General features: G+C 52.2%; 1 protein-coding gene across 2 annotated transcripts in view; it reads left to right on the forward strand.

Annotated features, from left to right (window-relative positions):
* The first annotated feature begins 8,554 nt into the window (after positions 1-8,554).
* Positions 8,555-24,492, forward strand: part of LOC137217806 (acetylserotonin O-methyltransferase-like) — a 31,760-nt gene continuing 15,822 nt past the window's right edge. For both annotated transcript variants that reach the window (XR_010940260.1, XM_067724768.1), the window contains exons 1-3: positions 8,555-12,818; positions 14,788-14,919; positions 19,859-19,999. Coding sequence is in view for 1 of the 2 variants with exons in the window: in XM_067724768.1 (XP_067580869.1) it covers positions 12,563-12,818; positions 14,788-14,919; positions 19,859-19,999 (529 nt within the window). In the remaining variant the exon portion in view is untranslated. The remainder of the gene's footprint in view (positions 12,819-14,787; positions 14,920-19,858; positions 20,000-24,492) is intronic.

A 24,492-nucleotide genomic window follows, 5' to 3' on the forward strand; every position in this document is an offset into this window, starting at 1 on the left:
GTCTTGCCAGCTAGAGTCCCCACTTCCTGTCTTTGCCCTGTGATCTCCCACGTGGGGCTTCATGCCAGCTCACGGGGTCCTTGATGCACACACGGTTTGAAGGGGATCGGGGCCATTTCTCAGTCCTCGGCTTCGCTCTAAACTTGTTCTTGTAACTGATCGTCCTGGGAATGTGCCTGGCTCCAGCGTCCCCCTTCTCCTCCCTCTCGCGGCCCCCGTGGAGGCACCGTGCCTCCTCCTTCCTCATACTTGGGCTCTGCTCCCCAAGGTGACACGGCTTCTAGGGTCCCAGTGTCACCTGGAGAGGTGGGTCTGGGAGCGACACGGTGACAGCGGAACGGAAGAAGGGCCTCCTGGAGGTGTGTGCTGGGAGATTGTTAAAAAGGAAGTGACACCCTTCTGTCCATGTTTCTGCTCCCACCAAGTACATGAACCAGGTTCCCCCAGACCCCAGGAAAACCGGGAGAAAGTTCACTCTGAGCCATCATGAGAGGAAGCCCTGTCCACCTCGTTTAGAGGACGCATTTCCAGTCGAACATCAGTTATTAACATTTGCAAAGTTTTCATTTATACACCTGCTCACGATGAGTCAGAGCACAGAAAACACATAAAACCTGTTAACAGTAAAAAACCCAAAAAACGTAAATTCTCGTACAATTTCAATTTATATATTTTATTTTTTCTAGTTTTATTGAGATATAATTGACATATTGGTTTGAAATTTGTGTATACTGCAAAACGATCACCACGAAAAGGCTAGTTAACCTCCGTCACCTCGTGTATAGACATCTTACTTCACAAGTATGATGGGATGACCAGGTACATTTCTAAGCACAAAACATAGAGCCCAGAACCCTGGCGGGGAGAGAAGTGAGTTGAGAACGTGGATAGAACTAGAAAAGGAAACCGCACGACATTATTTTAAACACGCTGTCTTGTGGGTTTAAGTGGATGGATATAGTTATTAAATCGCTAGGGTGTTCGGGGTCTATCAGACACTCCAAAGAACGCAGCAAATTGGAAAAACGTCTGTTATATGCCAAGCATTGCGCCGTTTGCATTTGCATTTAGATGATATTAAAAAAAAAAGCGTAGCGGGCACCTGAAAGACCCCTCCCCCGGGATGGCGGTCTGGTTTCAGACTTCCAGGTGTTCTGGGCTCACCTCGGGGTGAGAGGAAAAGGCAGGATTCCACGCGGCAGGTGTGTGGGGGGGTGGAGCTCCTGTAACAGCTGTTTTCCAGGTGATGCTCTTGCTCTGTCGGAGGAGGGGGTGCACTTTGTGGAGCGTCCCTTCCAGCCCCTCCCACCTGCCCCACTGCCCACACGCACATGGCGTGCCCGAGGCCCAGCCCCCTCCTCCGGGCAGGCCCTTCCCGGGTGCTATACGTACCCGCCTCTCTCATCAGGCCCCTCCAGTCAGCGCGCAGACAGGCTGACGTCTCCATCCCCGAGCTGTGTACGTGTCTCCCCACACCCGCTTCAGCCTGAGTCCCCCCATCTCTGCTCTCGTCCATAAAACCCCTGCAGGAGGGTCTTCTCTCCTGCCCTGCAACTCAGGCGCTGCCCTCACACTCCCACCACCCTCACCGCCCCGTCAGAACGCTCGCACCCAGGCGCTGTAGACGGAACGTTCGTGTCCCCCCAAATTCAGACATGTTCTGGGGGGCCCCTTACCCCCAAGGCGATGGTGTCAGGAGGTGGGGCCTCTGGGAGGTGATGAGGTCATGAGGGTGGGGCCCCCGTGGATGGGATTAGTGTCCTTAGAAAAGAGACCCCAGGGAGCTCCCTCACCGCTTCCTCCATGTGAGGACACAGTGAGAAGACGTCCATCTAGGAACCAGGAGGAGGGTCCTCACCAGATGCTAAATCTGCCCTCGCCGGGATCTCGGACGTCCAGCCTCCAGGACCGTGAGGAATCAGTGTGTGTTGCTTATAAGCCCCCAGTCTGAGGTATTACAGGAGCTGCAAGTAACGAATACCAGGTGGTCTCCAAGTACGTCTGAACTCGCCCTTCTCTAATCACGTTCCCTCTTGCTTTAGGGCAGCAAGTTAAAGCATCCTGCGGCCCCAGGCTCCAAACTAAAAAGCAAACAATTTGCTCAATTAAAAAACCCACTAGAACGGCAGTACTACTACAACTACTAGTCACCCCCACTGATAGTAATAATAAAAGGGAAATAAACACTGACAAGGATGTGGAGAAACTGGGTCCCTGTGCACAGTTGGTGGGAATGTAAATAGGGCAGCTGCTGTGGGAAGCAGTATAGCAGTTTCCTAAAAAGTTAAACATAGACGTACTGTGGGACCCAGTCATCCCACTGCCAAGTGTACACCCAGAGGAACTGAAAACAGTCATCTAAGAAAAGCTTGTACAGGGATATTCATAACGGCAGTATTTACAACGGCGACAAATGTGGAAACAACCCAAGTGTCCATGGATGGATGGATACACAGCACGGGGCCCATGCACACAGTAGAATATGACTCAGCCGTGAAAAGGAGCGAAGCCCTGACACAGGCTGCCACGTGGATGGACCTTGAACACACGATGCTCAGTGAGAGAAGCAGACACACAGTGTGTGGTTCCGTTGGTAGGAAACGTCCAGAACAGGCAAATCCACAGAGACAAGAAAGGAGATTCATGGTTGTCGGGGGCTGGGGGAGGGGGAGGGGGAGTGACTTTTCATGGGGACGGGGTCTCCTCGGGGGGATGAGAAGGTTTGATAGAGGTGATGTTTGCACAACACTGTGAAAGTCCTAAACGCTTCTGAGCAGTTTACCGGAAATGGTTAAAATGGTCAGTTTTAGGTTACGTGCACTTTACACGACTGAAAACCTAAGGATCTGGTGTTCTGGCTTTTTGTTTGATTTCTCCTTTCCCAGCTTCTTGGTCTAACTCAGTAACGGAGCCAAACTCGGGTCCTGTGTGCAGTAAAGCCAGTCTCCTTCACCCCTGTGGCGAAGGAAAGTGCAGCCTTACTGCAGGGCCCAGCAAGGAGAACGGGGCTGGTGCTCGAAAAACCCGACCTCCCCGAAGGGCTTCGGCAAAGCATTTTTAAAGGCGAAGCACGGTAGGCGTGTCCCAGGATGTGTGATCAGCTCCTGCACAGTTCTCTGATTGCCTGACGGTGAGGGACCAGGACAGGGTCACAGGGGTTCACGTCATCAGTCCTCAGCTGCCAGGAGGTCTGGGGGCTGTGTGCTCATGATCATCAGGTAGTTAATTTCTTCCACTTGGTGGTGGTTTTAGCCTCTGCAGAGCAACTCCGGAAACGTGCACCAGATACTGTTATCTAAGTACTTCAGGGAGGAGCTACGGCAGAGGGCATGGGGGAGGGGTCTGTCCCGGAAGGCCCCAGAGGCTCCTACTCGGTTACAGTTCCCTGGGCGCCTCGATCTTTGAAAAGGTTTAGAAGGCTGGTTTGGTTCAGGGACTGGAGGGTGTACAGCTCTCCAGACATCGGCCAGCCCCGCCCTCCTGGGCCGCGGCGGGGAGCAGAGGATGGTGTGGCCGCCGCCCACCCGCCATGCTTCGGCCTCTCCAGGCTTAGGCCCACGCGGCTCACAGCCCGGGGCGTCTCTCCTGCTCATGCGTCGTCCTTACACCAGCTCGGTATCTCCTCGGCCTTGGACCCCACCCGCTGCAAGGCGCAGAGTGAGGGGTGCACCTCTGAAACAGGAACGCTGCCGTCCAACACTGATCCGTGACTCGCCGCTACTGGTGAGAAATCTGTATGGGTTTTCTGGGGCGTCTGTGACAGATGGACACAAGCTGGGGGCTTAAAATAACAAACAGTCATCCTTCCCCAGTCCTGGAGGCCAGGCATGTGAGGGTCAAGGTGTCCCAGGGCCGAGGTCCCTCCAGAGGCTCCAGGGGAGGGTCCTTCCCGCCTCTTCCAGCTTCTGGGGGCTCCAGGCGTCCCTGGGCTTGTGGCCGCATCCCTCCCCTCTGTGCCTCTGTCTTCCCGGGGCTTCTCCTCTGTGTCTGGGTCTCTCCTCTTCTGTCTCTTAGAAGGACGCTGTCATTGGATGTAGGGCCACCCTCCTCCAGGAGGCCACCTCATCTCAGACCCTTCACTGCATCACACCCGCAAAGACTGCATTTCCAAATAAGGTCTTTTCTGAGGTTCCAGGAATTTTAGGGGGACAGTCTTCAACCCAGTGCAACATCCCAATTTCAGAGATGTTAAGTGTTTGGGTTTTTTAAATGTACATTTTGGAATTGATACAACCATTTCTCACCTAATGACTAGATCACGTTGAATCTCTGATTTAACATCTTCCTTGCACGTCAGCCCTGGGAGTGTTTAAAAAGCCGGAAGCTTTTTACATTTGTGCTTACGTTTAAGTTAGAGATTTAAAAAAAAATTTATTTTATTGAGGCAGAGTTGATTTACAATGTGTTAATTTCTGCTACAAAAGTGTTTCAGTTATACGTATATATGTATTTTATTCATATTCTTTTCCATGATGGTTTATCCCAGGATATTGAATATAGTCCCCTGTGCTCTACAGTAAGACCTTGTTGTTGATCCATCCTAAATGTAATAGTTTGCATCTACTAACCCCAGACTCCCACTCCATCCCTCCCCCACCCCCCTCCCCCTTGGCTACCACAAGTCTGTTCTCTACGTCTGTGAGTCTGTTTCTGTTTCATAGGTGTTTGTGTCATGTTTTAGATTCCATGTATAAGTGATATCATATGGTATTTCTCTTTCTCTGGATGACTTGCTTCACTTAGTATGATCACCTCTAGGTCCACCATGTTGCTGCAAATGGCATGGTTTCATTCTTTTTTATGGCTGAGTAATATTCCTTTGTGTATGTGCGCCACATCTTCTTTATCCAGTCCTCTGCTGATGGGCACTTAGGTTGCTTCCGTGTCCTGGTTACTGTGCATAGTGCTGCTATGAACGTTGGGGTGCATGGATCTTTACCAGTCAGTGTGTTACTGGACCATATGATTTAGAGATAGTTTTAGAAGGCGTATGGTTGTTTGCAGTGAAAGCAGAAGAGGCTGTTTGCAAGCTCGTGTACTGAGAAGCAGAGGAGCAGTGGGGATAGCCGTCTCTGTCCTGCACGTGTGTGTCTTCAACACTGATGTGCAGGGACCCCCGGAGACAGAGGCAGGGCAGCCACGCAGCCCAGAACAGGCCGTGCATTTTCATCCGGCCTGTACGTGCGATCACCTGAGGCTGCTTTGGTGTTCTGGTTCTTCCTAAGTTTCCACGGATGGGCAGACCTTGTTTCGTCATGCTTTGCTTTGCTGCATTTTACAGATGGTGGATGTTTTAGAAATGGAAGGTTTGGGGCCCCCCTGTGTCGAGCAAGTCCGTTGGCGCCATTTTTCCAACATCATTTGCTCACCTTGTATCTCGGTGTCACATTTGGGTCATTCTCGCAGCGTTTCAAACCTTTAAATTATTTGTTATGGTGTCTGTGGTTTTTGATGTTATTACCATGACTCACAATATTTGTTTTATTGGGGTGGCCTGGAACCGAACCCGCAATCTCTCCAGCGGATATCTGTGCTTTTTTCTTTTATTTTCTTTGGCCTCGCTGCACGGCATGTGGGATCTTAGTTCCCCAACTGGGGATCGAACCCACGCCCCCTGCCGTGGAAGCGCGGAGTCTTCTTAGCCACTGCACTGCCAGGGAAGCCCCTAGGCTCATTTTTAAAGAACACTCGTCCACATAAATTCTTTCCTGGCCGATGAGAATAGCCTTCTGTCAGGATGCCGTCTTCCTTCTTCCGGTATAAATGGGGACCGTTGAGGGCCTGGCTGTGCAGGGCAGATGCTGATCCAATGAACAGCTCAGCACGGCCAGGCACCTTGGGGCTCTCGTGGCCTCTAAGTCCTTTTGAGACAGGCTGGGACCTGGGACCCTTCGCTGCAGGGCTTGCACCTGGACACACCTCTCCTGGAGCAGCAAAATACAAAGAAACTAAGGGACGAAAAATAACTGCGTGCATGCGCAGTTGGGGCAAATTCTGGACAAAAGATACAAAGAGACCAAAAACCCACCTGTGATCTCTGAAGAGCCGGGAGCAAAGGCGGGTACTGCGCACGCCCCCTGCACTCACACCACCAAAGCAGGGCACTGCGCACGCCCCCTGCACTCACACCACCAAGGCAGGGCACTGCGCACGCCCCCTGCACTCACACCACCAAGGCAGGGCACTGCGCACGCCCCCTGCACTCACACCACCAAGGCAGGGCACTGCGCACGCCCCCTGCACTCACACCACCAAAGCAGGGCACTGCGCATGCCCCCTGCACTCACACCACCAAAGGGGTGGGCAGACCCCCTAAGCCTCCCCTCCGGCCCGACCCCTGGACACACCCCTACCCTCACGCCGTAGAAGGACCCAGCTGCCCCCGCCTCGGGGAGCGGGGCAAGGGCACCTGTTACTTGTTCTCGCTCCCCGCCTGCTGCAGCAGGGACCTCAGTAAAGCTTTGCCTGAATTTCTTGTCTGGCCTCTGATCAATTTTTATTGATTAAGGAGGCCAGGAACCCCGGTCGGTAACACTTTCTGCCCCTGGAAGAGTAAATCCAAGCCCCGACCTTGAATTTCATAGGTTCCTTCTCGTCACTCAATCTCGTTACTAAACTAATCACCTTAAGTGAAGATGCCGGATTGATCCTGCAGCCGAGGGGGATTTGGCTAAAAAAGGGCTGCTTGCGTTTTAATCAAGCAAATGGTCTCCAAGGCCAGTCCCTCTGGCCTCCTGTGGGTCCCTCCCAGGGATCCCCCCGTCGCTCTCGCCTTCAGGCTGTGTCCACCGTGGCATGGTCAGCTGACACTGAGGTCCTGCTTGCCGGGGTCCAGGGTGAGAAAAGGAGGGCCACCACGGCGGGGGCAGGTGCGGGGGGGAGCTGCAGCCCCCATCTGGGCTCTGAGGGTTTAAACTTGAGTGTCAGAAATGGCTGGAAAAGGGGGGAGCAGCTCCCCAGCAGGGCTGGGCCATGGCAGGACCCTGTTCAGGGCGGGTTCTGGGCTTCCTCTGGGATTAGCATGGCTCACCATGGTTCATTGGTGATTGAAACGCCTTCAGTGGAAATAATTGATCACCCTGGTGTAGCGGATTAAATGATGGCCCCCCAAAACATATGTCCTTGTCGTAACCCCCAGAACCCAGGAACGGGACCTTATTTGGAAAAGGGGTGTTTGCAGATGTGATGTAGTGAAGGGTCTGAGATGAGGTCCTCCTGGATAAAGGTGGCCCTACATCCAATGACAGGGTCCTTCTAAGACACAGAAAAGAAGAGACACAGACATAGAGGAGAAGCCCCAAGACAAAGGCAGAGATGGGAGGGATGCGGCCACGAGCCCAGGGACGCCTGGAGCCCCCAGAAGCTGGAAGAGGCAGGAAGGACCCTCCCCTGGAGCCTCTGGAGGGAGCACGGCCCTGGGACACCTTGACCTCAGACGTCTAGTCTCCAGGACTAGGTGAGGATGAATGTTTGTGGTTTACAGCCCCCCAGTTTGTGGTCATTTGTTACAGCTGCACCAGAAAAGTGATAGACCCCCTCTCTCCCCATATGAAGGGCCCAGAGCCTGTTCAGTCCATCCAATGGGTTATCAACGCCAGGGATTAGTGGGCATACGGGTTTGGGACCAGTTCCACAGCTGATGGTGCAAGGGCGGGCAGGGGCTGGGGGTGCAGGTGATTTTAGGGCTGTGTGCTCATCAGGGACAGAAGGAGTGAGCGGAAACCCCGGGGGTCCCCATAAGCTTTGTCATCCCCTTAATCAGGCTGATGGAATTTTCTAGAATAATCCATCTTGGGCTCACTCCTGGCCCAAGCAAAGAGCTTGGGGCATCAGCACTGAGCCCCTGGCCGTCCCCTCAGCTTGCTCAGAGACCCGTGATTCTCGAAGCCAGGACGTTGGGGTCCTCCAAGCCAGGCTGGCCTGGAGGGAAGACGGGTTCCCCCTGGGGAGGAGAACTGCGGTCTCCTGGAGGAATATTCCAGCGCCTTCGTGGTCGCCCAGGTGGGGGGCTCTGAGAGCTAGCGGCTGGGCATGTAGACAGCCTGAGGCTGTCACCTGCACTGTCTGCTCTCCTCCAGGGGGATGAGAATGTCCGGGAACTCTGGACAAGACTGTGTGCAGAAGCTTGGCCATCGGGGCCTGGGGCCCTTCTGGGGATCTGTTGACCCCAGTGGACTCCATCTCAGAATGATGTTCATGCAAGCTTAACCTGAACTAGATAAGATTACAAAGGAAATGGTGGTTATTGGAATACAGGTATCAACTTATTTCAAACACTTGGTGATCGAGGAATACGGGTGCTCGTCTGCTGCACCCTAAGGTGATGCGTTTAAAATCGAGGCAGCTTTGAAAGGTTCACCCAGGAGGTAGGAGACGTAAGTGTTTCATCCCTTCTCGTGGCTGAATATTATGTGCAGTGAAAGTGCCAGACACAGAAGGTCCCAGGGTGTGTGACTCTGTTTATAGGAAACGTCCAGGACAGGCAAGTCAGACGGGCAGAAAGTGGGCTTGTGGCACCAGGGGCTGGGGAGGGGGATGGGGGTGACGGCTCGTGGGGACGGGGTGTCCTCTGGGGGGGTGAGAAGGTTCTGGAACCAGATAGAGGTGGCGGTTACCCAACGTTGTGGATGTGCTAAACGCCGCTGAGCTGTTTAGTCTAAAATGGTTAAAGGTGATTCTTGTGTTACTTGCATTTTTGCTTCAATGAAAACTGGAGGGAAGTTGGAGCTGGATTTTGTGTTGTAGAGAGACAGGGGTGGCAGGTGTGTTGAATGAGGTTGTGAGCGGCGGGTGCAGCCCTTCGGCCAGATTCACTGGGAATCCAGTCCGTCCTCGCTTTGGGGTCCAGGTGGTGCAGCTCGCCGTGCGCAGTCGCTCGGAAGCAGGTAGGGGCAGGCCAGTCTCCGCTTGCTTGAGGGCGAGGCTGGGCCTGTCTCTCTGAAGAGCACGAGCCCTCCAGGCTTTCTCGAGTGAGGCTCCGCCGTTGAGAACACACAGCCTCACCACGTGGCAGCTGACTGTCCTTGAGGCCTAGAGATGCCCCAAGCTTGGCCACGCTGGCGGGAGGGGAGGGGTGTGTGGGTCTGTGGCAGCAAGACGGGGCGCTGTCTGCAGCTGGTGGTCCATCCAGACCCCCGGCTTCAGGGAGGGCACTGCCCGCCGGCAGGGTCCCACGGTCTCTGCGGCTGCTGTCGTGCCCCTGAGGACAGTGTAGCACCTCCTGGCCACGTGGTCACACATGCATGGTCTGGGCGGACTTCGTCCTCGAGGGGGGTGCTTAGATTCAGGAAGGGTGGACCGAAAAGGGGAGTGAAGCATCTTCCCCATCCAAGGTCCGGATCCCCCGAACACTACCCGGGGACCCCCCTGGGCTACGACGCCTATCTTAGCGCCACTGAGATATAGGGAAGAGGACCTTACAGAAAACAGAGTAACTTGCTGCCTTCCCCTGGCTTGAAAACGTGACCTGGCTGTGCTCCCATCCCGTCCCCAGCCGGCTGGGGCTGCCCGCTCTTTACTCAGTGCCAGCTGCGTGCTCACAGGGTGTGCGGTGGCTTATAACTCTTGGGAGGAAAGTCGCTTTGGTACACGCAATTTCATGCCGTGTACTGTCACCTGTAACAGAATCAGAGCAGATGCAATTTTAGTTTTAGAATAAAACTTAATACAGCCTGAACGGAACGAGAGAGTTAATAAACTCTCCGTAGAAGAAAGCTGAATGCAAGCTTGAAAGAATAAGTCAGTAACCTCTCAATAGAAGAGTGATTACAGCTCTACTATAATAAGAGTTAATACAACCTCACTACATAAAAGCGAACACCGTCTTAACCAGATAATACAACCTTAATAGGACAAGAGTTAATAGAATCTCAATACAAGAGGTTCATCCAACGTTAAGAGCATAAAACTTACTACAACCACATAGAATAAGAGTTCGTAAACTCTTCACACACAAAGAGTGAGTACAGCCTTAATACAGGAGCTCATACAGTCATGACAGGGTAAGAGGTAATGCAAACTTCACAGAGCAAGAGTCAACACAACTTTAACAGAAGAAGAACTAGTACCATCTTTAGAGAATATACCTTAACACATCCTTAATAGAATGAGACTTAATAAAACCTTAATAGAAAAAATCTGAATACAACCTTCGTGGAATGAGAGTTGATAACATCTCAGTAGAACAAGAGTGATTGCCATTTACTATACCAAGAGTTAATACAACCTCACTGCAAGAGCTAATACCATCTCAATAGGATAAAACTTAGCACCTTAATACAGCAAGAGTTCATGCGACCTTAATAGGATAACAACCAATAGTACCTTTGGAAGAGTAGATTCAATCTTAATAAAATAAGAGTTAATGCAATCTTAAGGGAATAGGAATGGATACAATCTTAACAAGAGTTAATATAAAATATAATCTTAGTAGAGTGAGAGTTGATGGAACTTTAATATAATGGTTCTCAAGTGGGGACTGTGCCCCCGGGGGCACACTTGTCAGTGTCTGGGGACATGTTTGCTTGTCACAGCTGGGGAGGGGGGAGGGGAGCTCCTGACATCCGGTGGGTGGAGACCAGGGCTGCTGCTGCACACCCCGCAGTGCCCAGGACGCCCCACATCAGAGGTTGATCCAGCCCCCCACATCGGTAGCGCCGCTGCCTTAATAGAATAACAGTTACTAGAACCTTAATAGCAGAATTAGGAATTAACACAATAGTATTACACTCCCCTCTCGCACATGCATTTGGAGGGCTTTCCAGTGTCATCGTGGGTCGGGAAGCAGCAACTTCCCTAGTTAACGTAGACACAGGTCTTATTTTTATGCTGTTAAAACAAACCTAATCGTAAGTGTGGGAAACACATTGTCTCAAGAAACCATCTCTCCACTGCACACCTGAAACTTAAGACAACACTGTAAACCAACTACACGCCAGTAAAATTTTTTTTTAATTTTTAAAAATGAAAAAGAATAGATAAACAATAAGGACCTACTGTGTAGCGCAGGGAACTATACTCAATATTTTGTAATCTATATGGGAGAAGAATCTGAAAAAGAATGTACACGTGTATTCTTTTATATATAACTGAGTCACTTCGCTGTACACCTGAAACTAACACGACGTTGTAAATCAACTCTACTTCAAAAACAAAGAAATAAAAATTGTACCCGAAATCTAGGGTACAATTCTGGAAAAAAGAAAAATAACTGTCTCTCCTCGTGGGGCGTTAATGGATCCACCTCTCATGGCCAACGTTATCCCGAACCTTGTGTGCGAGGGAGAAAAATGCATTGATGGTTTATTCATTATTTTTACCCTTTTTGTATTATTTGGAGACACCCCATTCACTTCTTTAGATGGAGAGAGAAAAAGAGAAAATAAACCGTCTTAAGACTCTTGACACCAGCAGGTAGGGAACACCACTGACACCTTAAGGAAAAAAAAAGGACTGCGTATATTTCCTTGTTTGGAAAATGCAAACAATGCAGAAGGAAGGGCGTGGAATGAAAACGCAGAAGGCCCTGTCTGTCCCCCATCCCCCGAATTTCTGCTCCCAGGTGACCAGTGTGACCAGCGAGGGACAGAGCGAGGATTATAGGATTTTGAAAACTCACGCGTGGCTTCCCGTGGTTGCACGTGCCCCTCGATATCCCTCGGGCGTCCCCTTTGGGGACCTCAGGGTCCCTCACGGGGGGTGTGCATTTCCCAGGACAGGTTCTTGCTGTTCCGGGCAGGTTCCATGAAGAGCTTCTGTGGACCGACAGGGCGGGGGCAGCTGCTGCAGACGCCTGGACCTACCAGGCTCCTGCCCGGCTGGCCAGCCCATGAATGACCCCCTTGGCCCCTGCCCCTAGGGGGACAGCCCCCCCCGGGCCCTGGCGCCCACCCTCCCTGGGGACCGATCCATCCACTCCCGTGGGGCAGGATTAGGGCTGAAACAGCAGGAGCGGTCTCTTCGTGGGTGCAAGGTGGAAGCGTCATTTAAAAACTGTTTTTATTGTGGTAAAATAGACGTACTATAAAATCTACCATTTTTAAGGGCACAGTTCATTGGCATCAAGTCCATTTATATTGCTGGGCAACCATCCCCACCATCATGTCCAGAACTCTCCCATCTTCCCAAACTTTGTCCCCATTAAACACTGACTCCCCCTCCCCCAGCCCCTGGACCCACCATCTACTTTCTGTGAATGTGACTCTTCTAGGGAACCCCGGTACGTGTCCTTCTGTGTCTGGCTTCTCTCACTCAGCATCATGTCCTCAAGGTTCATCCACATTGTACCTGAATCAGAATTCCCGTCTTTTCTAAGACTGAGTCATGTTCCATTGTTTTTACACGGTATTTTGTGTATCCATCCATCCATCAGTGGACGCCTGGGTGGCATCCACCTTTTGGCCATTTTGAAGAATGCTTCACGTGAACACACGGGTGTCCACGCTATCTGGCCCCCTACTTTTGGTTCTTTGGGGTCTACACCCAGCAGTGGAATTGCTGGATCCTGTGGTCATGCTACGCTGAATTTTGTGAGGAACTGCCCTGTTTCCCTGAGCACTTGCAGATGCACGCTCCCTCCCCATGGCGTGTGCGTCTGGTTCTTAAGAGAATTGAAGCTGAGTCTGGTTTCTGCCGTTGCCCCGAGGTTCTCTTCGCCGCCTGTGAGCTGGGAGTCTTTGACCTTCTGGCCGAGGTCCTGGAGGCCCTGGGCTCGGCTGCAGTGGCTGCACGTCTGGGCGTCAGCTCCCGGGGGACAGAGCTACTGCTGCATGCCTGTGTGTCCCTGAAGCTGCTTCAAGTGGAAGTGAGGAGAGAAAAAGGTAAGCATCCTGGCTAGTTCGAAGGAGGCATTTTAAAGGTGCACCCTCAGCACTTTTTTTTTTTTTTTCTGTAAAGGGCCAGAGAGTAAGTATTCTTAGCCTTGTGGGCTGGCCGTGTGGTCTCTGCAGCTGCCACCCATCTCTGCCCTTGGCGCACCCAAGCAGCTGGAGACAAATGGGAGGGGCTGAGTGCCAATAAAACTTTATTGACAAGACAGGTGGTAGGCCAGGGTTCCAGTAAAACTTTATTAACGAAAGAGGTGGTGGAACGGGGTTCTAGTAAAACTTTATTGACAAAATTGGTGGTGGGCTAGGGTTCCAATAAAAGTTTATTGATAAAACAGGTAGTGGGCCAGGGTTCCAATAAAACTTTATTGACAAAAACAGGCAGAGGGCCAAAATCAGAGAGCAAAGGCGGGATGTCATTTACCAGCTCTGGATCTAGAGGTTTCCTCAGGCTGGTGTATGCACTGGAACCCCGATGAAGTATCCAAGGAACAAGATAAAAATGTGAAAAAAAGAAATCTCAAGGGAGTAATTTTCCATCAAGCTGAACTGATTCAGTTCAGGGGTTGCCATTTATGAGAGTATATTATTTTGGTGTTGAAGCTGCTTTTCTCTTATGGAAGATGGTGATGGTAGGGTTTTTTTTTCTTTTTTTTAATGTCCTTCCTTTGCAAAATTCAAAACTGTCAACCCTATGTCGGTCATCCAGATGGTTTTTTAGAGTTTTGTCAATCCGAGAAATTGCAAAGTGTAGGGACTATCGCTTGATAGAACAGGAGTGGGTGGACCAGAGGTGTCGGGGGGTAGCTGGTGGGCTTTTTTCTTGCAGCCAAAGGACTTGTGTACCTGTTGGATTTCCGGGGTGCGGCCGAGTTAACTTGAACAGGGAGACATCATCTGAGGGGTTGGTGGTGCTCAGATAGCCCGGCTTGGAAATCAAGCAGGTACCAGCCACACCACGGGAACAAGCTTTGCAGGTCCCCCTCCCGGCCACCACTGGCAACACTGCCCCTGAATGCCCAGCCCATGCTGAGACCCAGCCGGGATACACCTGTGGAGGATGCTGGCTGTTCTATGGGAAGCACCTGGGGGTGGGAGGAGCCTGTGGTTCCCGCTGACATGCGGCCCAGGCAGGTGAGGATTTGGGCAAGCGCACAGGCTGGAAAGCCCCGTGACGGCAGCGTCCACTCCGGCTGTGCCTCTGGGGTCCCCGTGGAGACCCACAAACATTGGGCAGGTACGCATTGTGCAGGAGAAATGAAAGGCTAGATCCTTCCTCCTCGTGAGTGGGACAAGGCCCTCCTGTCCTAGGAGGGATGCCATGACCAAGAACAGGACCACGCCGGACCCCAAGCACCACAGCTGGGCCCCCAGGACAGGCCCAGGCACCGGATGAGCCGTTCGGACATGTGGCCCCGAGATGCCCAGGGCCGTCCCCCCTTGTCGGGGGCTGGAGGGATGGAGTGGCTTAGGGTGCAGCCGGGGAGCACGGTGCCGTCTGCCCCGGGGGGCTGTGGGCATCCTGCACCTTGTGGAGATGATGGCCCCACCAGGCTCGGGTCCCTGCTGCACAGCTGAGCTCACCCAAAAAGCGCCCCTTTCTCCCCTGATCTTTGTTTCCTCTGCACGAGTCGGGCTGTTGCCCCCATATGTCCATTTTAGAATCAGGTGTTGCTTAAAGGTCCGCAGACTGTAATATACGTTTCCCTCGGGCTCGTTGGCTGTTCACTGCTCCGCCGGATCTTCCCATGGGATTTGCCGAAGCTGAACCCAGCAGGTGCGCCTGCTGCCCACAGGTCAGCCGGCCCTTCGGGACGAGGGTCCAGCTGTTGGGACTTCCGTTGTCCCAGGCAGGAATCGCGTTTCCATCAGGGTGTTCCCAGTGCTGGTGTCAGCATGTCGGCGGTGCCTTGGTATCTAATGCGTTTTTGTTTTTTTTTTCCTCTGTTCTGTGTGTTTTCAGCTGTGTATGAAAACACAGAGCTCGCCAGCACCTACCTGGCCAGAGCCAGCCCCAAGTCCCAGCAGGACATGCTGCTGTACGCGGCCAGGACCACCTACCTGGGCTGGGGCCACCTGGCCGCGCGGCTGTCAGGTGCGTGCGGTGTCGGTGGCGCTCCTGAGTCCCAGGGCTGCCTGGGGGCTGGTTTTCAGGGCATCCGAGGAATCGAAATGCCGGGTTTCTTGTAGAACCAAACGCGACATCATTAGATTTGGGAATCCGGAGCAGATGTGTGAGGTCACCTGGTGTCGACCGACGGGATTACTCTAATGATGTCGTGATGAGAATCCTTGTGCTTCAGGAGTCTCCAGGGGAAGCGGGGGTGCCCCAGGGCAAAGCAGGAAGATAATCTGGAACATACGGTGGAAAACCCTGCGTGCTGCTCTCTGCATGTGATGGCTGTGCCGCACACCGGGCTTCTCAGCCTCACCCCACTGGCTGGGTGGGGCTGGGTGACCCTCTGATGTGGGGCGTCCTGGGTCCTGTGGGGGGCGGAGCAGCTTCCCTGGTCTCCACCCGCCAGGTGCCAGGAGCACCCCCTCCCCCCAGTGAGACAACCAACAATGTCCCCAGACATTGACAGGTGTCTCCTGGGGGCAAAATCAGTTGTAACTGGGAATCACTACGGTAGAGACAGATGGATAGAGCTATAGTTAAGTGATAGATATTGGTAGATCAATATTATTAGATAAATACTGATAGATAAGTAATGATACATTATAGATGATAGATGATTGATAGACAATATTGACAGTTTGATAGGTGATTGATAGATATAGATAGATATTGATAAAATGATAGCTATTGTTAGGTATGGATAGATGATAGGTAGATAGATGGATCTATAGATAGTGAATCTATAGGTAGATGTTAATGATAGATAAATATTGTTAGATAAATGCTGATAGATAAGTACTGATAGATAGTGATCAATAGATGATAGATATTGACAGATGATTGATAGGTAATATGCATAGTTTGAGAGATAGATGATGATGGATGGACATTATTGGTAAATACTGATAGAAGATGATAAATATTGATAGGTGGGTCTAGATAGATGATAGAGAGATAGATGAATACAGCAGTCCCCAACCTTTTGACACCAAGGCCCGGTTTCATGGAAGACAGTTTCTCCACAGACGGGGCGAGGGGGCTGGCAGGATAATTCGGGCAGTAACGCAAGCGATGGCGGGATGGTTCAGACGGTAATGCGAGCCGTGGGGAGCGGCAGATGAAGCTTCGCTCGTCTGCCCCCTGCTGTGTGGCCCAGTTCCTGACAGGCCATGGACCGGTACTGGTCCGCGGCCCAGGGGTTGGGGAACCCTGGCTGAATAGATAGATAGATAGATAGACAATAAGCGACAGCTAGTGGAATTATAATAGGTGACTGATAGAGAGAATCTCTGATGCTAGGTCAGGGTTTCTCAGCACGACTGACATCGGGGCTGGGTGACCCTCTGATGTGGACGTCCCGGGCCCTGTGGGCTGTGCAGCAGCTTCCCTGGTCCCCACCCGCCGGGTGCCAGGAGCTGCCCCTCCCCCAGTTGTGACAACCAACTGAAGACATTGACATTGTTGAGAACCGTGGCTCTCCATTTTCTTTCTTAATTATTTTAACTTAAACCCCATCTTGAGCCTCCGGTAGCTTAGCCGTGAGAACCCGAGGACCCAGTTCTGCCGCTGGTTTTGGAAAAGGTACAGCTCATCAGATTCACTCTTATCGTCACTGTTTGATTTCACGTTTCTCTTCCAAGATCACACCCACGTGAGACTCACCGCGCACGTGGCGTCGATGCTGTTCTGAGCGTCCCCAGGTGGCCCAGGGCCGGTGCACAAAGTGCGTCAGGGTCGGGCCCACAGCTTGGAGCCAAGGGGACTCTCAGTGAGTCTCTGAGGGAGACCAAAGCGTCAGGGGTCTCGTGTCACAACCAGACAAGAGGGCACAGTAGGGGCAGTGGCACGGCAGAGCGTGGACGCCCGTCTAAGGGATCAGCCCCCCGTCAGCTCCCACACGTTGTGCCCACGCGGCCATGGGGTGACAGCCGCCCCAGCTTCCGAACTTTGTGTTTTACGAGAAGCAGGATGTCGCGATTTCAAGGGGACGCCCCCTGAGCTTTTGACCTTGGGGCCCATTCAGTTAAAGAAGGAAGCCGTGAGGAGCTGGACACAGCCCAGTGGACTCCGCCCGAGGGTGCGAGTAACCAGCGGCGCCGCCACATCTCCGCAGCCCTTGCTGGACCCTCTGGAGTCGGTCCGAGGGACTTCAGTGCTTTGCCCCACGGGCAAAAGGAGCCTCTGGTTTCGGAGCAACGGAGAGTAACAGGCTCCTTCCTCCTGCCTCGTGCTGGTGTATCTGGGTCCCACGCGGAGGCACGTATTTCTGCTGCTGTGTAATTTTCATCAGTGTCTCCCGAAGGTCAGGTGGAAAGAGATGCCTCACCTGACCGAAGGCTGGGTCACCTCATATCCATGAAAGGAGCAGGGGGCTGACTGCAGCCAGACTAGATCCAGGATGGAAGGAGGACACACCGCGGGGAGCCAGCTCACCTGTACATCAGGCAGCGGGGCCCAGGAGGACCCAGAAATCCCCCCCCACCGGCCTCAGGGGAGTAGCAGGAAGCTGTGGGTAGACCCGCTGGCCCTCCAGCTACAAGGACGGCCCCATCCCCAGGTGCCAGGGGCTGAGTCCTCCTGGACCGAGGCATCGCCTCATTTCACGGCATCTTTACACTGTCTTTAGACTGTCCCTCGTTTCTTCTTTCCTCACATCAGAGAGGCCTGCAAGACGGGTAACGTGCAGCTCTGAATGTGGAGTTATTTTTTGCAAACTAGAAATGAATTCGTGAGTGTCTTGGGTTACTTGTTTCCTGTTTGCTCTGTCTGCGATGTAAGGATAGGGTCTGAGAGCACCAGTGTGTGGTACCTAATGTGCAGTAAAGTCTCAGAACCCGAGTGATGCGCGCCCCCGATTTCCGAGACAGGAGGAACCGGTATCTGAAGGCCTTTGGGGTTCCCTCCGAGGAGCTCTTCACTGCCATCTACAGGTAACGCCAAGCACCTGCTTTTTTCTTTTTTTTTTTGGCCTCGCTGCGGGCTCTTAGCTCCCCAGCCAGGGGTTGAACCCGAGCCCCCTGCAGTAGAAGTGCAGGAGTCTTAACCACTGGACCGCCAGGCAGGTCCCAAGCACCTGCTCTGATAGGGTTTTGCTTATATTTTATAATTTTATTGGAGTGTAGTTGATTGACAGTGTTGTGTTACCGTCTGCTGTGCAGCAAACCGACTCAGTTATACATATTTATACAATCTTTAATATTCTTTTCCATGATGGTTTATCCCAGGGTATTGCATGTAGTTAGTTCCCCGTGCTCTGCAGTAGGACCTTGCTGTGTATCCATCCTATATATACGAGGCTGCATCTGCTAATCCTGACCTTCCCTCCCCCACCCCCTCCCCCTTGGCAACCACTAGTCTGTTCTCTGTGTCTGTGAGTCTGTTTCTGTTTCATACATAAGTTCATTTATGTCATATTTTAGATTCCACGTAGAAGTGATATCATATGGTATTTGTCTTTCTCTGACTTACTTCACTTAGTATGATCATCTCCAGGTCCGTGCATGTCGCTGCAAATGGCATCATTTCATTCTTTTTTATGGCTGAGTAGTATTCCACTGTATATATGCACCACATCTTTTTTATCCATTCCTCTGTCAGTGGACATGTAGGTTGCTGCCATGTCCTGCATGGAAACAGTGCTGCAGTGAACATTGGGGGTGCATCTTGGGATCTTCTCAGATTATGGTTTTCTCCGGACACACGCCCAAGAGTGGAATTGCAAGTTCATACGGCAACTATATTTTGTAGTTTTCTGAGGAACCTGTGTACTGTTCTCAATAGTGGCTGCGTCAATTTACATCTCCACCATCAGTGCACAAGGACACCCTGGTTTTAATAGTTCCCGGTGACCCAGCGAAGGAAGAAGATGGATATCCCAGTAGGACAGTGGGGAGCATCTTTCTGTCACTTCCCAAAGGCTGTTGTGGTCCTAGCTCCTTTCACTGCAGCCAACTAGCACCGGCTCCAAGGACGAGGGCGTGGGACACAGATGTGGTTCTCCGTGTAGACAGCAGTGAGAATCCTCTGGGCGGGGTTGCAGGCTGGTCTGCTGAAACTCCGAGAGCAGAGTCTTCTCACGCTGCCTTCCTGTTGGAGGAAAACACCGTGTGAGCCTGCAAGGATCAGGAGAGTTTACTGGGGTCCTGGGGGGCAGATGTCACTCCTCCGTTGTGATGCTGGCGGGGATGAGAAGGAAGGCCGGCCAAGCCTGCACGTTGGACACTGGGAAGCTCCCAGAACAGACGCAGGACTGGGTGGGTGGTCGTTCTCCCTGTCTTACGGGATAAGGGGGTGGGGCTCGGTTGAGGGCAAAACGGCAGCGGTGAGCACCAACCCTCGGTCTGGTTTCAGGAGACCCCGCAGCTCCCTCCTGACCCAGCACTGCCTTCCCATAGAGGAGGGACGGAAAGCACGGGTCGCCCTTCGGGTAGGGATGTGAGGCTTCAGAAAATCATCTCTGGTGCACAAGGGGTGTCTTTGCCATGTTCGCTGGTAGCAGGCTCCTCTAAGCAAGAGCAGGCTTGCAATTGCTCTGCCCTGGGGCCAGCTGGGCATGAAAACACAAGACAGGAGGGTCTCCAGGACCTGGGACGTGCATGCCGTTGGCTGGGAGGGCCCCCCTTGTTTCTCACTGGGGCGTCCCCTGGAAATGTCCCCCACAGGGACCCACGGGCACATCTCACTCCAGCATTTGCCCAGGGCTTCCTCTGCTTGGCTGTTGTCTTCGGGTGGACAAATTCCCTGGCACGAGAGGACACAGTCAGGTCAGAGTCTGTGTGGAAGGTTGGCATGCGGGTTGGCCCAACCAGGAAGACCCCCTAGATTCCAGGGCCCGTAGGTGAACCTGTAACTATGGAGACCAGAGTGTGGGTACCACCCAGGTCCCCACCCTGTCACGTCCTGTGTCCGCTTGCAGGTGGTTCCGGGGCTGTGGCCAAGGTGTGCATGTCTCTGTACCCGGGGTCTCAGGTCACCGTGTTTGACATCCCGGACGTGGTCCAGATGGCAAAGAGGCACTTCTCATTCCCGGAGGATGAACGGATCGGCCTCTGTGAAGGTGGGTTTCCAAGCGCTGTCTGTGTCCACGGGGAAACATGCGTCCCGGGGGGGCGTGGGAGAAGGCGGCAGTGGATGGTCAGAGTGGGTTCCTTCACCCTCCAAATATACTTCCCCTCAACCTAGAACTGTGAGTCATGACAGATGGAAAACTCTGGGAGGGTATATTGTTTTCTTACAATTAATTCTTTCTTGAGTATTGTACTGGGTTCAACAGTGTCCCGTCAAAATTCATGTCCACCTAGAATATGTGAATGGGACCTTATTAGGAAATAGGGTCCTTGCAGATGTGATGAAGTGAAGGGTCTGAGATGAGGTCCTCCTGGAGGAGGGTGACCCTACATCCAATGACAGGGTCCTTCTAAGAGACAGAAGAGGAGAAACACAGACACAGAGGAGAAGCCCCGAGAAGACAGAGGCACAGAGGGGAGGGATGCGGCCACAAGCCCAGGGACGCCTGGAGCCCCCAGGAGCTGGAGGAGGCAGGAATAACCCTCCCCTGGGGCCTCTGGAGGGAGCGCGGCCCTGGGACACCTTGACCTCACATGTCTGGTCTCCAGGATGGGGGAGGATGGATTTCCTGGTCTGTGGCCATTTCTTACGGCCACCGCAGGGCACCCACACAGGTGTCTAATCCAGGTCACTTATGAATGACAGTAAATGACATGGGTTGAAGGTAGGGTCAGGGGTCAGTTCCTGACTCAGAAGCTTGAGAAGCTTCTCGGGCTTTCCAAGGCTCAGAGACCACAGCAGCTTTGCCGAGAGCTGGAAGGGACTTCCTCTTGCTTTGGAAATGCGGGGTGCGGCTCCCAGAGATGCTGTCCCAGGAACTAAGGTCTTACCAGCAGACGCCCTGTACCTCCATTTATGGAGGAAACTGGCCTTTCGTGCTTCTATTTTTCTGCTCGCTCAGAAGAAAAACACCAGGTGGGGGTATCATTTCCATCCACTCTTAGATCTGCTGTAAATTCACTATGATGATGATGATTATTTTGGGCCACACCATACGGCTTGCGGGATCTTAGCTCCCCAGCCAGGGATGGAACCTGTGCCACCTGCAGTGGAAGCGTGCAGTCTTAACCACTGGACCGCCAGGGAAGTCCCTCGCTATTATGTTTTTTTTAAAAAAAATCACCTGCACGGGACTTCCCTGGCGGTCCAGTGGTTAAGATTTCATCTTCCAATGCAGAGGGTGCGGGTTCGATCCCTGGTCGGGGAGCTAAGATCCCACATGCCTCATGGCCAAAACACCAAAACATAAAACCGAATCAATATTGTAACAAATTCAATAAAATGATCTACAGCAAAAGATCTTTAAAAAAAAATCACTGCCAAGTTCATGGCATCTCATGGGACAGGCCATCAGCGTTGCATCTGGGGCCAGATGTGGGGTAGACATTCCCGAAATGTTGACTGATCCAGACGAAGGATCATCTCCTTTTGAGTAGCTCTGGATCCGATAGGCTGATTTCAAGGTGACAAGAATGTGCTGAATCGTGTCCTTCAAGGGCTGGATACCATCTTTATTGAAAATTCTGAAATTTGGGGACGTCCCTGGTGGTCCAGTGGCTAAGACTCCACACTCCCAATGCAGGGGGCCCAGGTTCGATCCCTGGTCGGGGAACTAGACCCCGCAGTTAGACTAGCTGCAACTAAAAAGTCTGCACGCCACAACTAAAGATCCTGCGTGCTGCAACTAAGACCCGGTGCAGCCTAAATGAATACATAAATAAAAATAAATATTTAAAATTCTGAAATTTTGACCATCAGGAATTTGTTGGGGGGTGTGGGGGGCTTAATGCTGATTTTTTAAAAATTCTTTTTAATTTTTATTTATTTTTGGCAGTGCTGGGTCTTCGTTGCTGCGTGCGGGATTTCTCTAGTTGTGGCGAGCGGGGGCTACTCTTCGTTGAGGTGCGCGGGCTTCTCATTGCGGTGGCTTCTCTTGTTGTGGAGCACGGGCTCTAGGCGTGCGGGCTTCAGTAGTTGTGGCTCGCAGGCTCAGTCGTCGTGGCTCGCGGGCTCTAGAGCGCAGGCTCAGTAGTTATGGCGCACGGGCTTAGTCACTCCCTGGCATGTGGGATCTTCCCGGCTCAGGGCTCGAACCCGTGTCCCCTGCATTGGCAGGTGGATTCTTAACCACTGCGCCACCAGGGAAGTCCTTAATGTTGATTTCTAAAGCCATTGTATTAAAATACATTGAACCTCAATGCCCAAGTTTTGGGGCCCCTTAGATTTTGTGCGCAGAGGCAGCGCCTCACCCTGATCTTAAGCCTAATCCCACCCCTGGGGAGTCTTCCTCCTACTTCTTGGAGACACACGATCAGTGTTACTTCGGTGCCTCATTTGGAAAATGGGGTGAAGAAGCAGACTCTGGAGGTTGGGGAATTAAGTGAAATTCTACTTTATTTTGTGCTGTTACCCCGTTGAGGCTGGGTGTCTGCGATTGGTCCCCAAGGGCAGCTGGTAGAAGGTGCAGGCATGTCTACCTTCATTCCTGGGTCTGCATTCTCTCCAGGCTGTAGGCAAACAGACGCCTGACCGAATTTGGCCCTTGGGCCGTAGTTTTCTAAGAAAAACCCCTGTCTTTCTTCACTGAGTGGAAGAAAACCCATTTGGAGGAACCTCCTTCTCCGTGCCCTGTCTCATGGGGGAATATTCTGGGGTCCATGTTTCCTGGGATACTCAGCACATGAAAGAGATCCAGGGGATAGCATCTATGTCATCCAAGACATCCTCCCCAATTCCCGTGAATTTGCAGAGCATGGACCACACAGGTCAGCTGAGGTAACCCTGTACGGCTCAGGGCTATCCAAGCTCTCTTCCCACATTGATACTTCTTGCAGGAAAAATGGGAGGAGAGTTGAGTGTTGGCCATCACCTACAGATAAGAGTCTCGTGGGCATCTTTATTCAGTCAGGGAAACACGTATGGACCTTGTTGGTCCAGTTTGACTCATCGGAATGGAGCTTCTGATCCATTGCCAGGGACCTCCTGAAATCCATGGCTTAAAGGATGCTGTCTGTTTACACGAGACCTTCGGAAACAAAATAAAAATAAAACAATTGTCCAGATCTGATGGAGGGAAAGGGGCCCCCAAACATCGTTCGGAATGGTCCTGTCTTCACTGAGATTTCTTTTTGTTCAGGGGCTGGTTGAAGGGTCACCAGCTGGGAAGATCTGGGAAAGCTCGGTCCATACAGGTGGCCTTTCCCTGCTGGGTGTTGGTGTGGTCCAACGGGATTGAGATGCAGGCTGACCCCAGGGCACTCGCCCTGGGTCGCAGGAGATTTCTTTAAAGACTGCCTTCCAGAGCCGGATCTGTGCATCCTGGCCAGGGCCCTGCATGACTGGACGGATGAGAAGTGTTCACACTTGCTGGTGAGAATCTGTCAAGCCTGCAAGACAGATATGTGGTAGGGCTGGGTGTCGCTGTGCTGTCAACTCGGGGCAGGGTTGGCAGACTCTCCTTGGGGTGCCGGGGACTGAGTTCATGTCACAGGTAAGGGGAGTCGTCCAACCAAATGGCTCTCCTTCCACAGCAGTAATTAAAACCGACAAAAAAATGGCATTGATAACCATCCTGGAGCGTATCCCAACGAAAGATGGAGGTAGCCGCTGTGTGTGATGGGGACAGTATCCTGTGAGGTCACGATGCTGCGGGTCCACGAGGGAGTGGGCACAGCCTCTGTGTGTGATGAGGTCACAGTCACAGCCGACTGCTGAAGGTTTCCTTGCTTTCGGGACGTCACCATGCCTCAGGCTTTTGCATTGCTTCTCCCTCTCCAGAATCGTCCATTTTCCCCAGAAACTGTGGTTCTGTTGGTGGAGAATCATTTTCAGAGGCGGAGTTGCCCTTGCTGGGAGGGCAGTGTTTCTAGACCCCTTCCGCGGAGAGAGCTAGGAAATGGATTGAACACGCTGAATTATTTACATTTCCATCCATAGGGACGTTACCGGGCAGCTACTCAGTGTTTCTAACCCCGTCCTTGTGTGGTGTCCTACGCCCGGAGCCATGCTCCTAAGATCATCAATAGTACTTGTTTGCCTGTCCTGATCTGTACATGACGTCATCCCAAAGGAGCAAAACCAAGGTTACTGCAAACAAGAGAACTGCCAGGCCGTGCTGTGCCTTGTCTGCAGTTCTTCTGTTTAGAATATCCACGAATTGGTGCGTCCAGGGTCACAGAAACTGCAGTTGTCGCCCGGAGGTGATGTCGCCGATGGATCGGCTCCTGGTCTTTGGTTTGCTTCCAGTGTTTAGGCTTTGCCTCTGCTTTTTATGTGTTAATTCTTGGAGGACTAACACATTTGCATGATTCGAAAACCAAATGCTGATGAAAGGTCCAGGCAGAGAAGTCCAGCTTGTAATCTGACCCCCTCACACATATTTCTCCCCAGCTCTTGTAGGAGAGCTGATTTAGGCTCTTTAAAAAAAAAAAAAAAAATTACAAAAATAAATAAATAAAGCCGCCGTGTTTCCTGGGTGAAGCC

Source organism: Pseudorca crassidens, chromosome Y, assembly GCF_039906515.1.
Source record: "Pseudorca crassidens isolate mPseCra1 chromosome Y, mPseCra1.hap1, whole genome shotgun sequence".
Lineage (NCBI taxonomy): Eukaryota > Metazoa > Chordata > Mammalia > Artiodactyla > Delphinidae > Pseudorca > Pseudorca crassidens.